Below are 15,785 nucleotides of genomic sequence, written 5' to 3' on the forward strand. Positions count from 1 at the left end.
AGTTCTTACTCAGTCTTTGTTCTTACTCGTGAGTCACAACTTTATTTCAGCCTATGTGGTAGTAAAAGTTGGTAATTTTAAATATGCTGCTTAAATAGCAAACACAGAATTTTTGAAGTCACTTACCTGATTAAGAAGTATGAATCTGTTGACAAATACACTGTATTATTACATACCTCCATTGTAGCAGGTTAGTGCATTATGTTTCTCAATAATAATTAACACTACTTATTCAGAAGCTCAATCAATAGTATTGACACAATGTCTATAAGAAGTACCTATGTTTAGAAACATCCTGTGTTTCGTCTTCAGGGCGTGTTGCTACCTAATTCTCCCACCTACCATGAAATAAATTTCAATACTTTGGTGAATTCAGTTTGAAACAGAACAACAGAATTGCATCAGGAGGCATGTAAACACTTTGGATTGCTATGACAGGGAAAAGGTGTATTAAGCTTTGGATTGGATTTGGCTGGGATGGAGCAGTTTTACTGCTAAGCATGCTGTTACATGGCATGGAGTCAATTTTGGTCAGCTTCCCTATTTGTGTTCCCTCCCATCCCATTCTCTGGGGGCAGGCAGAATGAGAAACCATGAAGGTGTTGATGCTATGTAAGCATTCCTCATCTAAAACACTGATGTGTTACCAAGACAGTTCTGGTCACGAATCTAAAGTACAACACTATATTGGCTGCCATGAAGAAAAATCAGTTCCATCCCAGCCAAATCCAATCCAAAAAAAAAGTTTATAATTTCAAAAAGAGGGGGAAAAAAACCCCAAAACCCAAACAAGCAAAACAGCCCCATTCGCCCCCCAAGGGAAAAAAAACCTACAAACAACAACCCAAACCATTTCAAGACATGAAAATGACTAGTAATTTATATCAAGCCTGGAATTTTAAATTAATTCTTGACATTGACAACTAAGACAACATCCAACATGAATAATCATATTGTAGATAGGACTGAAGATTAAGTGAGGTTTTCATGAGTTTGAATTCTGTTTGCATCCATAGAGAAGGTTTGGTAAAGTTATTTGAACGAGGAAATAATTCTGTGCTGAAAACCTCAGTTGCTAGTTAACTTAGAATACATTTTTTACCTTTGTAAAGCTATTGAACAAATCCCTGTGAAAAACCCTTCTAGACACACAGAGGGCAAGGAGGGCTGGCACCAGAGATTTGTTAAAAGCAAATTGGATTTGACCAGCTTGTCCTGTGTGGTGCAGTGACTGGCTTGGTGGATGAAGGGAGAGTAGCAGATATCCTTTTCCTTGACTTCAGCAATAGGTTCAACACAGTCTCCTCTAGCACTGTCACAGCAAAGCTGGGGAAATACATACTGGATAGGTGAACAACACAGTGAGAAGACATCAGGGATAATGGTGATGAAAGTCCAATATTAGCCATACTACTGGTGTTCCTTTTAAGTCAATACCACAACCATGCTGTTTACCAGCCTGATTCTTTCAGGGAAGAACTTAACCTTAGTAAATTTCTGAAGTTCTTATGAAAATACATATATTATTTTTAAAAATCACAGAAATGCTTGACCTGAGATCCTTTGTCCTAAGAATTTTTCCCATTCTTGTGTAACTTGCTGGTGAGAGATTTAGAATCTGCAAACACAAGATCAAAGTATTAGTGAACTGCATTTTTATTTTGTAATTTTATGTATAATTTAATCAAATTTTATATATTTGTATGGAATCTAGTAATAATCATTGGTATGAAGGGTTAGAAAATTGTTTTAACTGAACCGGTCTATTATATAAGTTGAAAGTATCATTAATTTTAGATGGAAATTAAAAATGTGATTTGTTTTCAAAATTCCCTTTTGAAGCTATATTCTGTATTGGTCACCTCCGTTTTTGAAAACTGGTGAGCTAACCTAGAAAGTAAAATTAATTTCTACCTGTAATTAGACATACGGTCTTAGGGTTTTTTCCACTATTATTTATCAGGAAATCCAGAATTTATGTTCGTCTCTTCCCTTTTTAGTTCTTTTTTTTTTTCAGATTTGTCAATTTAAACTGTTTTTTTCAATGTTTTAAAGTAACTGGGGAAGATAAATAGTGCTATACTATATAACTTTTTCCCTTCTTCAGACCGCTTTCCCAATTAGAAAAAGCATTTCGATACTTCCTTCTTTCACAAGGATATGTTTATTCTTAATTTTCCACACCTTTGTCTTCTCCCTAGAGTCTTTTAGTTTTGAATTGATATTTTAATTGTTTAGTGCTTTTGGATCTTAAGTGATAGGTGCACAGGCAATTAACAAAACACAGAATGAGAATGAGAAAAACGCCATTCTTTGTATTTACAACCAAACTTCTGTTAAATTTTTACTGACACCAGTATATCCAAGAGTAAATAGTTTGTGTAGGCAGATAGAATAATACCTTGTGGTGCAGATGGTTTTGTTAATGAACTTAAACTGATTGTCATAAAGCTTTTAACGTTTATTCAGTGACACAGATCCAGTTCTATACATTTAAGTGGGATCCATGAATATCTAATTTCCAAAAATTTAAAAAAAAAAAAAAATCAGGTCATAGATGGAGCTTCTTAATTATCAAAGCTAATTCGTTTATTTCTTTCTCAGAAGTAGGTAGCTGCTAAATATTTTATTAATGCATGTACAATTAAAAAAATCAGTCACTGTGGAGTCTTTTCATTAATGTACAGGTACATCCCTGCATTGAACTGAAATATATTTGATATGGCTAATAGAGAATGCGATGAACCTTTTATGAATGTGTGATAAAACAAATCATGCAATCTAAGTAATATCTCTAGAGACCAATTAGTTTCTTTGCATGCTTGACTGATTATAGTACTCCTATATCTTTCAGGTATTAGGTATGGTGGCTAAAGTGTGTACTTTTCACAGTGCATAAAAGTCCTAAAGCAATGTCACCTGATTTCATGGGATGAAAGACCCTCTGTGTGCTTTAAAAGTAAACTGACGGGAGAAGAAAACCCAGCTCAAGAGAGATTCAAGTCAGAGTTACAATTTACTAAAAAGACTATAATAAATACAGTGATACAGAGAAAAACTGGTTTTAATCACCGAAGACAGATGTATAACTCCGCACCTTGGGACAAGAACAGAACAGTGTTCATTGGCCACTATGCTGAGCACCACATGGTCCCCCTGGAGGCAAAGCAAAAGGAAAAGGAAACCTGTTGGTGCAGATGATAGCCACAGTTCTATTAAAGTAATGATTGCAGTCTTGTCGAGAGTGGCAGTCGCAGTCCTGGTGAAGTTCTGTTCCTCCTCTGGATCCAATGAGTGGTACCAGAAGTCCCAAAACTCCAAGATTATATATACTCAGGTTCAGGTGGGAATGCCCAGTACCTCCCCCAGGGCAGGGAGTTTCACAATGGGTGGTTTAACTCTATGAGTCGTGGGATATTTTTGGAGTCTTTGATGGTCCAGGACATTGCATTTGCCTATTATGCCAGTCCAGTATGGCCCATTAGCAGAGATTACCCCTCAGGCTGGGTGTGAAGGTGCTAATTCCCCCCTGGAGAGGATTTATCACAGCTGAGTCATTGGTGTGAAGACAATGAAACAGTCCCCTGCCCAACTTGTAGCCTTCTGTGTCAGGTGTGCCCTGGGCAGCTGCTGCAAACAATCCATTTATTAACAGTCCATCAGAAATTACATAAAGGGTGTGGAATACACAGTTTTGGTTATACCCACATAAACTGGCCTGTATAACTAGGACACTCTGATACAGCTAGAATTGTAGAATATCCTGAGTTGGAAGCGGACCCACAAGGATCATCAAAGTCCAGCTCCTGGCCCTGCATAGGACCATCCCTTAGAGTCACACCAACTGCCTGAGAGTGTTGTACAAACGCTTCCTGAACTCTGTCAGGCTTGGTGCTGTTACTACTTCCCTGGGAAGCCTGTTCCAGTGCCCAGCCACCCTCTGGCTGAACAACCTTTTTCTGCTATCCGACCTAAATCTCTCCTGATACAGCTTCATGCTATTCTGTCACTGATCACCGCAAAGAAGAGATCAGTGCCTTCCCCTTTGCTTCCCCTTACGAGGAAGTTGTGGACTGCAATGAGATCTCCCCTCAGTCTCCTGGAGGATGAACAGACCAAATTACCTCAGCGACTTCTCATATGGCTTCCCCTCAAGGCCCTTCATCTTCATTGCCCTTCTTTCTCTAATAGCCTAATGTCTTTCTTATATTGTGGTTCCCAGAACTGCACACAATATTGAAGGTGAGGCCACCCCAGTGCTGAGCAAAGCGGGACAGTCCCCTCCCTCGACTGGCTGGTGATGCTTTGCCTGATGCTCCCAGGATATGGTTGGCCCTCCTGGCAGCCAAGGCACCACTGGCTCAGATTTAACTTGACATTGACCAGGACCTTTCCACAATGCTCCTCTGCACATCTTGTTCCCCAGTTTGCACATACATCCACAGTTGCCCCACCCCAGATGCAGAATCCAGCACTTGTTTTTGTTAAACATATGGTTGTTGATGGCTAGGGCTTTCTGCAGGGCCTCTCTGCTTTCAAGTGAATCAACAGCTTCTCCCAATTTAATACCATCTGCAAACTTACTTAGTATACATTCAAGTCCTACATCAAAGTCATTTATGAAGACATTGAAAATGGAGCCCTGAGGAACCCCACTAGTGATAGATCACTAACCTGATGTTACCCCGTTCACTATTACCCTTTGCACCTGACTTGTGAGCCGGTTGCTCATCCAGCTGTGTGCTGGACATTTCGTCCAGAAGGATACCGTGAGAGACAGTATTGAAAGCTTTACTGAAATGCATAAAAATTCCATGAACATAGAGAAAAGTTCTCAGGATATTTTGAATCACAGTAGTTACCTCCTGAAAAACAGCTTAAAAGTTTTGCAGGTTGTAGATGATTTATTCATAGGAATGATTGTCTAATACATCCAGTAAAAGTGTTGCTATTCTTGCAGTGATACTAATATAAGGATGAGGCATAGTCAGTCATACCAGCAACCACCTACACATGCTCTAGAAATACACTGATGAAATTCCATGGACTACTGACATGTGGGTTTCTGTGTTGCTCATAGATTAGAATGGATTTTTTTTTATTGTTTTATGGACATTTCACTGGAAAAGATTGTCCAAAAGCAGTTCTTCAGAACAGTCTCAGAATAGCAAGTCACTGCCCATAGGAAAATACAGCATATCTTACCTGTGGAGAACACAGTGTTGTGTTAACTGGAGAGAAAAACAATTACTGTCATTGTGCCATACTTTCAAGTTTCTTCTTCTCTGCTGAAAATAGTGTGAAGAAATAGATACCAATCTTTAGCCACAAATCCACAAATATTTTCAGGAGTATAGAGAATATTTTTGTTCTGTTTCCTATTGACATTGACAGAAGATCAGAAATGTGTTAAATTCTACTTCCCAGCACATTTTAAGACTTAGAAAAATGCTTAGTTTTTTAAGGCTCTCCATGTAGCCTACTTCTTTTGAATTCAGTAAAAGCTTTTTGGTCTTGTAAAGCAACAACAGAGTTAATTCAGTGTTGGGAGCTTTGAAAAATCTTATCCTGGAAAACTAACACTGCACAAGAGGCTAAAGCCGTTAGATCACACCACCAAAAAAGGGAAACTATTTCCAGTGCAGTGTTGCCCAGAACATGTGTTTATTGGAAAAGCTGCCTGAACAGAAGCCAAAGTAATCTCCTAAAAAACCTACCTTTAAACAACCAAATTACGAACAAAATAGCAATTGACTGAAAAATTTTAAAGTAAGAAAGTGAACAGTATATTAAGTTGTTTAGTTTTATTATCAAACTCCTCAGTGTCTGAAGACAGACAACTTGAAAAGATTAATTTCTGTTTCTGCAAAGTTCCAGCTCACAGTATTGTTAGATATTAATCTCCTCAACATTAATGCCAGCTGTTATATTCCTTTGCTAAATCCAGCCTCTTTGTTCCATGCAACAATAGAAAAAACCTCCAAACCTATAGCTGCTCCACATCCTATACATCCATTATTTTTAATTGCTGATGTGAAAAAAGTGACAGTATTGGTATATATGAAGTCAGGGTGCTTTTTTATTGGTATTTTTCAGATTGACTCATCATCTGTGAGTCACTGTGTGTAGGTTCTTGAGTCCCTCCCTCACCTGCATAGTTTAATACTGGTTGTGTTTTAGTTTAATAAAGTTTTAAGGCAATTTTCTTTATCTCAGGAATTCCTGCATGTGCAGCTTGTACTGTTATTCCACAGGCTACTTAGGGCAACCTTCAGTTTCACTATTTATTGTTTGTTTGCTGTTTCTAAGGAAAGGATTATTATTTGTAAAATGGATCTGAATGGATCTTTTGTTTTTCTTTTTTCTAATGAAACTGTGTGCTGGTTTTGGCTGGGATAGAGGTAATTTTCTTCACGGTGGCTACTATGGAGCTGTGTTTTGGATTTATGCTGAACATAGAGTTGATAATGTAGAAATGTTTTTGTTATTGCTAAACAGGGCTTACACAGAGCTAAGGCCTTTTCTGCTTCTTTTACTGCCAGGCTGACAAGGAAGTTGAACAAACCTCCTGAAAGGAGGTGCCGTGCCTATGGTGAGAGGACCAAAGGAAATGACCTTAAGTGAGACAGAGGAGATTCAGATTAGATATTAGAAAAAATGTTTTCACTGTTAGGGTAGTCAGGCATTGGAATAGGTTGCCCAGGGAGGTGGTGAAGTCACCATCCCTGGAGGTGTTTAAAAGGTGTCTGGATCTGGCGATGAGTGACGTGGTTTAGGAGTTACAGTGGTAGTGCTGGTCTGATGATTGGACTTGATGATCTTGAAGGTCTCTTCCAACCTTGATGATTTTATGATTCTAAAGGCTCTGTGCTATTACAATATTTAAAGCTGTTTAGAAAACTGTCAGCAACAATGTATCTAGTGTTTAATACTGTTATCTGTATTGAGTTTCTGGCTCTTGCAGTGCCTTTCTGTATGTCTAGACAACAAATTTCCAGGTAACAAATTCCTTGTAAGTTAGATTAAGTTGTAAAGCTTCTGAAAGACACCAGGTAGCTACTATATTGTGAAAAGCTTAATTTTCACTAGTCCTTTCACTGGAAAGATTAAAGGATAAGGCACAATAACTTAATTTTATTTTTTTGTCCTACATGTATTTTAATGTGTACCAGTTCATACTAATAACATGTAACTTTTTCTAAGGAGTTTTCAGTTTGTACATAAAGGATAAATGTGGAGGAGAAATGCAGTTCTGTTGAAAACTTGAAAAAACTTGCTACACTGTGTAGCAGTAGAAGAAGAAACAGAGAAACTGCAAAGTTAATTTGAATAGTAAAGCTAAAGTTTAATTTAGAAGATATTGAACCTTGATGGGCCTTGAAATACAAACATTTAAGTAAAGTATGTTGTCATAGGAAACATGGCCAGTGGTCCATGGGCTAAAGGTAGATAGGTTAGAACAGCATAAAATAACAGTAGTGGTAGTGTCTGGGTTTAACTTGTAAATGAAATATTATTAAAATAATTATAATATGGAAAAAAATATTGATTTCATACAGACAAGTCCTGCAGTGTCACTCATATTCTCTAGAGAAACAGTACAACTTCCAAAGGAAGTTAATCTGTGTTGTGAAGCAGCTGTGTGCACTTGTGAACAATTTCATTGATCTAGTAGAATAGCTTCCTGATGAAATGATGTATGAGCGTAAGGCTTAAAAGATAATGCATACCTAAGTTATGTCAACTTTTGCCATATATTCCCTAGGTATTATGTTGCTTTGTGGTACTTGTTTATAATTTACTAATAATGCAGTTTGAGTGAGAAAACAGCAATTTATCCCATTATCCAAAATGCAGCTAGATCGTAAGTTAGCAGATGGCACATCATCTCTAGAACATTATTAAATTAATTGTATTTAATACAAGCATATATATACTTGAGTTCTCTGATGATTTCTTTTGATGTTGCAGGAAACAGCATACTCCATTCCGCAGCAGACAGTGTGACAAGTGCAGTACAGAAGGCAAGCCAAGCCTTGAATGAGCGTGGTGAAAGGCTAGGTCGTGCAGAAGAAAAGACAGAGGAGCTGAAAAACAGTGCTCAGCAGTTTGCAGAAACTGCACATAAGGTAAGATTTTGTCAGGATAAGATTCTCAGTAGGTTAGAGTCACACACTGTTTTGAGAAGAGAAAGAATTCATTCAGTCACTGTTTACAAACAGCTTGCTGTTTTCCTTGACAGTTTCTCACCTGGCAAATTTCTAGTTAATACATTCCTTTGTGCCTAGATATGAGATTTGCTGCATTTCCACTTGAATTGAAACTACCTGTCTTCACCTTCCTGAGGCATATTTCAAATCCATCTTCCCACTACTGTTTGGTACTATTCCTCATATTTTGTGCAGCAGTGCAGTGAAATTGTTGCTAATCCCCTTTGATAAGCAACATAGGTCTATGACTACCTGTTTCTGAAAATGTATTTTTTCATGTATGGATATCTTATTTATGAGGATTTTAAGGAATTGTTCTCTGGGGAATGGATGTACGTTTCCTACTTTTGATGGAAGATATTGATAGTACTTTATGCAAGTGAAAAAACATGCTGAGCTTCCATGTTTGTGCCAGAACTTCTAGGCATCCTCAATGTTCCATTTGGTGGGTGTACAGCACATTCACAGCATATTTTCAATGCTTTTTAAAAAAGGTAAAAGTTTTCTGAACATGAGCAACTCTTGCAGCATGCAAGTTTGATAGTTTTGCTGCTTAGCACAGGCATCAGGCTTTATCCTGCTTGTGTCAAAACATTCTTAGCCTACTGCATTAACGCTAAAATTCCTGGTTTGATATCTTGCAGTTCTGTACAAGTCTCTGTCTTATGTCATCTTTAAAATTTCACAAAGCAACTTATTTTAGTATTTCCTGGGATAATCCTCTACTTTGTGGTCCATTTAGAGTATGGTACAGTACAAACCTGCTGTTGAACTCTTCCATCTAAGACCTTTCCTCATCCCCCCACCTCCCTGCACTGATGATAACTATGCTAACTTAGCAAACCAACTGTAAATAGCAGGTACCACTCTTTTAGGAAAGGAGGCAAAGGGTTTGCTGCTTTAGAGTAAAGTATAGAGTGCTGCTTCATTGAAAAATGCTTCTGATATTTGGGCTGCTATGAATCTTGATTGAAATTTGAATAGGTTTTATTTGTGTGTGCCCTTTCATCTTCTACATATGCAGAACATCAACAGATGGAGACATGCTGAGAAACAATCTTTTTTCAGTTGATTTTGTTAGGAAAATCTTATTTTAAAAATCGCAGAATTAAAGAATGCTATATTGTAATAAATACCATCTTGGAAAGATTGTACTGTACCATAATTAGAAATAAAACTCTGCAAAAACTGTATGTGAGACTCATCTTCAAGAAGAGGCTGAAGGAGGGTCTGAGGAACTACAAGTCTGTCCTGTAGACCTGGAGGCCAGGGAAAGGTTATGGAGCATATCATCACACACCGTGCCACACATGTGGGACAACTGGGGGGACAGGCTTCATGAAAGGCTGGTTCATGAAAGGCAGGTCCTGCTTGACCAACCTGATCTCCATCAGGCAGCATGCTTAGTGGATGAGGGAAAGGCTGTGGATGTTGTCTTCCTGGGCTTTAGTAAAGCCTTTGGCACATTCTCCTGGAGAAACTCGATTCCCATGGCTTGAATGGGTGCACTGGGTTAAAAACTATCTGGATGGCCAGGCTCAGAGAGTGGTGGTGAATGGAGTTAAATCCAGCTGGCAGCTGGTCACTAGTGGTGTCCCCCAGGCTCAGTATTGGGACCAGTTCTGTTTAATATAATTATCAACAATCGGGATGAGGGAATGGAGTTCACCCTCTGTCGGTTTGCAGATGACACTAAACTGAGCAACAGTGTTGGTCTGCTGGAAGGTAGAAAGGAAATGCAGAGGGATCTGGATAGGCAGAATTGATGGACCAAGGCCAGCAGTATGAGATTCAATAAGGCACAGTTCTGGGTCCTGCACTTGGGTCACAATGATCCCCTACAGCGCTACAGGCCTGGGCAAGAGTGGCTGGAAAGTTGCCTGGCAGAAAAGGATCTGGGGGTGCTGGTTGACAGCTGGCTGGACATGAGCCAACAGTGCGCCCAGGTGGCCAAGAGAGCCAGTGTCATCCTGGCCTGTATCAGAAACAGTGTGGCCAGCAGGACCAGGGCAGTGATTGTCCCTCTCTACTCAGTCCTGGTGAGGCCACACCCTGAATCCTGCATTCGGCTTTGGGCCCCTCCTGACAAGAAAGACATTGATGTGCTGGAGTGTGTTCAGAAAAGGGCAATGAAACTGGTGAAGAATCTGGAGCACAAGGAGCAGCTGAGGGAGCTGGGGTTGTTTAGTCTGGAGAAATGGAGGCTCAGGGGAGACCTTGTTGTTCCCTACAGCTACCCAAAAGGAGGTTGTGATGAGGTGGGGGTTAGTATGTTCTCCCAAATGACAGGACAAGAGGAAATGGCCTCAAGTTGTTCCAGGGGAGGTTTAGATTGGATATTAGGAAACATTTCTTGAACAAAAGGGTTGTCAAACAGTGTAACAGGCTGTCTAGGGAGGTGAGGGTCACCATCCTTGGAGGTGTTTAAAACCCACGTAGATGGCACTTAGAGACATGGTTTAGTGCTGGACTTGGAAGTGTTAGGTTAATAATTGGACTCACTGATCTTACAGGTCTTTCCCAAGCTGAGTGATGGTATAATTCCATGATTCTACTTCAGCTGTATGACAGGTTATTTTAAGATACAAAACACATAATAAAGACTGGTGGAAGATGCATGGCATCAGAGTAATTTTTTTAGCATTTCACCGGTTGAAACAGCAAATGAGGGCATTTTAACTTCCTCTACCAGTTTGGTTTTCTAGGTAACTCCCTAGAGGGTTCACTCATTCAGCTTTGTTAGCATGCTATTATCAACAGATAGTAATTTTTTGTTACATGGAACCTACACCTAAGCTCTCTACTTGCTTTGCAAAGATTTTATACAGGATTTAACTCACTTCATCTTCCTTCTTCCTCTCATTCCCAAATTAAGTCCATTTTTTTAATTATTTGAAATGGAAATACTAGGTAATCACAGAGGTAGAAGGGCAATCAGTTCTTTGTTTTTCATCATTGTGTAGTGGCACCTCCTGAATAGGTGTTTTCAATTACTTGCGTAGAATTTCTGATTGTAGTTAACAATCAAGATGCTTAGGTCAAAATTACCCTTCTTTTAAGCATGTCTTTGTTTCTGGTGTCTTGCTCTAGCCTTCCTCACAGATAGAAAAATAATGGAACACTGGGAAACACAGCTGTCTGAAAGCAGATAAATCCTGCCTCCTCAGCACAGCAGCTTTGCTTATGCGTCACAGTAAAGGGAATGACTGCCTATCTGTTTGCAGAGGAGTTAGGCATTTCAGACATCTTTTGAAAAATTTGGTTTACAAACTCTTCTCAGTCAGACTGGCCACATTAGCTTGATATAGCTATCATTACATGTGATATTTCTTTAATTAATTAATTTTTTCTGTCTTTTTCAGCTTGCCATGAAGCACAAATGCTGAGATACTGCCCAAAGCTGAAATCTTCCCAAGAGAAACTGAAAAGGCTACATTCAGCAACTTTTACAGGAGATCCAGTCTTCTGTGTTCTTTTTCCTTCCAGTTCAGTGGAGATGCGTTCTTTCAGTTTCTGTGCAGGAAGAAGTGTTGCATTTCTGCCTTTCTGACTTACTTTTTTTTCCTCTTTTGTAATATTACTACACAGTCCTGCAGTACTTTCTACCTGTATTTCAGTTGTTACAGGAGTGAAAGCAGTGGAACTGGACCAAATGGCAAGCTGATCAGGATTAAAATAGTAATATTCTTCCCTGGTTGTACAAAATTACTGAACTGATTGTGAACATGCTCATGAAAATAAAATCCAAAGAAGAGGTATAATTTTCTTCATTTTATGTAGCATCAGCAGAATGTGAATGTTGGAATTAAGCACCTGGGGTTGTAGCTATAGTGGAGAATAGACTGCTTTGTCCTGGGAAACAGAAAAACTTGTTTCTTCTACCCAATGTAGGAAGTTTTGCATGTGCACCAGCATTCAGAAGTGCATATCTGAATTTCATTCATATCAGCATTTTACATATTCCTATTTTCCCTTCCAGATTGATCATTTGAATAGTATACTGAAACCTAAAGAATGTATGCTTGAGGTTTCAAAATAGAGGAAAAAGTGAGTTTTACATATATACGCACATAGCTGTGCCTCAAACACAATCTAGAATTTAGCAATCTGTTATCAAATAACATTTCTTTTTACCTGTGATTCTGTGGCTAAAGGCCTATGAAGATGAGAATGCAAAGGCCTGGGAAAATGAGAATGCACTATTTTCAAGACATCTGTTTTTCATAAATTCTACAGTAAGAGCTTTTTTTGAACAATTCAGAGATTTGTCTGATTAGAATTACATTTGTGTTAGTTAGTTTTCTGATTTTCAATATAGAGGCTTTCAAAAAGCATGTCTTGGTACATTTGAATCTACTTCTAGATTGAGTCTCAGCTTTCAGTATGCTGTCACTAGAAGGGTGACTCTACTTTGTTCTGTATTCACTATATGCAATATATGCACAGTATTCTCTTACAAAAATAAGTAGGTTACCCTTTTCCTTCATAGCTGTTTTCTTAAAATTTTTAGAATGTTCTAATGTGCTTTGAGAATGAAAAAAAAAAGGAAAAAAAGATGCTGCTTTTTCTTTTTTTAAACCGGTAAGCTAGAAAAGAAATCCTGGCAGAAGGTACAGCCTTCATCTTCTGAAAATGCCTGCTCTTCGTTTTTGTCCTCATCTTACCAGAAAAGCTGGCATTGAATGAATGTACTGTATTCATTGTAGAATAAGATTTTTGCATTATTAATGACACTTGTAACAGTCTGAAATCCTCAGAGTAGTGCTTATAAGAGAGATAAAAGCTACCGTAGTAATTGAGAATATTTTAGTTACTGCAAGCTGAAATAACTGAAAATCTCTTGGAAATACCCATTTTGTAAAAAGATACTTGGCTTTAGGAAAATATTCTCATTCAAACTTAGCCGATTGCATTCAAATTTTACATCTGGGGTTTTTTTCCCTGTAATTTAAATGGCTTTATATGAAGCTTTTTATTTAATTTCACACTGGGAATTGAGAGAATGGGTCATCTGTGTAGTACCATATGATCATTTAGATCTGTTTAGCACCGGCTCCAACAGTTACCAAATCTAGAACCATCAAGTGAAATGGAATTTGGCCACTTCTGTTATAAATCAGAACAGGTTCGTTAACGACACAAGTTTTGAACACTCTGAGTTATGTGTAATTAATGCCTTGGAAATGTCTGAACACTGTTGTAATGATTATGGGTATTTCTGCAAATTAACCAGGAAAACAATGTCTCATAAGAAATTAAACTTCTGCTAGGTACAAAATGTAAGGCTATTAAACAAAAAAAAAAAAAAGATTCGTTAGAAATCAGTCAGGGAGTACATTTTTGACCACATAGCTAACTTCTGTCATCATATTTACCAGTCTTTTTTTACCTGTATTCTGCTACTAACCTCACAAGTCTTGAGAGAAGAAACGAGTAGGTTTGGAACTGCTGCCATCTAGCTGGTCTTCTAAGTTTGCAAATAATTAGAAGAGATGTCTAGAACCCTGGTCAGATAAACTTGAAAAGAATTAGCTGTCTAAATTCAAAGGAAAAGGCATAGATTTTCAAGTGTTTACATGAATATCAGCGGGACAGGACAAGGTCACAGTTGCTCGGCTAAGTTCCAGACTGTTTGTACTAAAACATTGCTTTAGTCCCACTGACAGTTCTTCATCATTTTTTGTTTTTTTGTATCGTCCGGTTAAGTATATTGTTTTTTATCATAACTCAGGACTTTAATCCAACCATCAAAAGCCATTTACTATGAGAATTCTAAGTAACTTGGTGTTCTTGAATTAAGGAGAAGTGGTTTGTCTGTTTACTTCGTTCTTGCTGTTCATTAAAGTACAAGATTTGGTAGTTTTTAGAAAAAAATCAAGGTGTATAAATGTTTATCCAAACGTAAATCTTATAGCATTGCAATTTCCTTCTGGAACTTAGCTTGTAGTGTATACAACCTAGTATTATTAGATAGTCATGTACATAACATATACTATGATTCAGGTTAATGTTTCATATGAAAGAATGTACTTGTAAATTGTAACAATATTAATAGTTTCTTTATCTTTTTAAAGTTCTGAACAGAATAAAAATAATGTATTGTTAGACTTGACTGCTGTACTGCAAACTGTCTTAAAAGGCTACTTTTGTGTCTAGCAAAAGTTGTGCATTATGTGAAATATTAACAAAAATGTGCTCTCTAAAAATTGATCTTAAAGGTAGGTAGGTTTTGCTATGATTTGCCAGAATTGTAATACTTGCTAGTATATATTGTAACCAATTCCTTGAAAGTTCTCAAAGATGTAGAAATTTTGTGCCATCCTGGGTGAAAAAAAAAAAGTGGGACCCGCTCTCTTGAGTCACTACTGGAAACCGTGATTTTTGTCATTAAATACTTCAACTGTGATGAAAACAAAACTGTCCTTGGATTGAGTTGTCTATTCAAAATATTTATATGTAAATGACATTTTAATATTTTGTTCTAACACAGTTATATTACATTCTAGCAAAACTGAATAAAGATTAGTTTTCACTGTAATTATGAACATTTTTCTAGAATACTATAATTAAAAAAGAAGTAGTGGAAACTAGGTTGAAGCATTGCATTTCCAAGCAGATTTCAGACAATAATTAACGCAGGTTAAAATTAGCATCCTACCTAAAGGCTGTAAAGGTTAAAAAGAATTATCTTAATTTATTTTCAATTTGCTATGAAAGGCTTATTCTCAAGTTGTTAATGTTTTCTTTTGGCCATGTAATTTTATTGATAATTTTTTATCAAAGCACAAGCAACTTTAATTGCCCAGTGAGAATAAAAGGTAGAATTCTTCTATACATAGAAAAGTAATCCCTTAGATTTGAATGAGGTCTACTTGCAGAATAATCTTATCTGATATGAACTGACTTTGCTGCCATCTCTTTTTTTCATGCTTAAATGTGATCCCTAAGTTCCTAATCTCAAAAATGTCTCAATGACAAATGTTGTCACCTGGTTAAATTACTGTAGATACTAGGTAAGTTTTGCTAGAATGCATGTTATCCATCAGTGTTGAATACCATACATGCTTAATGCCCAAACTGTATGAACATTTCACTAAAATAAATAGAACTCTGGTGGATCAGAAACTAGTTTGATCAGACAGCATTTTGTTGTAGGTTGAACATAGCTATTTAACAGTTCTTTTCCATTGTTATTGTACATTTATCCTATAAGATAGAAAGACAGAATTTTTGGTTCCTTTTCTGAACGTTTTTTTAGATCAATTTCACTGTGATGTCATTTTTTTTATTGACATTATGATTTTCATAAATCATTATCAGCCTAATTTGCTGCTGTGTATAATTTATGGAAAAGATGATGGGACTTTGTTATCTTTCAGTCATGGACAAAGCTCAAGCATGAATGGTTGCTGATTCAATATCTGATTCAATATGTTAGGATTTCTAAGTAAAAGATACACTGGTATGTTTAGTGTTGGAGAATATTGTTGCTGCCATATTCCTGAAGGCATAATATTTGACTGACAAAATCAAACTAAGATACCTGATGCCTTCAGCTGCAAGCCACAGTAGTAG

General features: G+C 37.4%; 1 protein-coding gene across 1 annotated transcript in view; it reads left to right on the forward strand.

Moving 5' to 3' along the window:
• Nucleotides 1–14,748, forward strand: part of STXBP6 (syntaxin binding protein 6) — a 106,995-nt gene extending 92,247 nt beyond the window's left edge. Inside the window, exons 5-6 of the mRNA XM_027736477.2 lie at nucleotides 7,972–8,129; nucleotides 11,573–14,748. Of these exons, the coding sequence (XP_027592278.1) occupies nucleotides 7,972–8,129; nucleotides 11,573–11,596 (182 nt within the window). The 3' untranslated portion in view covers nucleotides 11,597–14,748. The remainder of the gene's footprint in view (nucleotides 1–7,971; nucleotides 8,130–11,572) is intronic.
• Nucleotides 14,749–15,785: the final 1,037 nt, after the last annotated feature.

The sequence above is a fragment of the Pipra filicauda genome, unplaced genomic scaffold (assembly GCF_003945595.2).
Source record: "Pipra filicauda isolate LSUMZ 115617 unplaced genomic scaffold, ASM394559v2 scaffold134_size1991817_pilon, whole genome shotgun sequence".
Classification (NCBI taxonomy): domain Eukaryota; kingdom Metazoa; phylum Chordata; class Aves; order Passeriformes; family Pipridae; genus Pipra; species Pipra filicauda.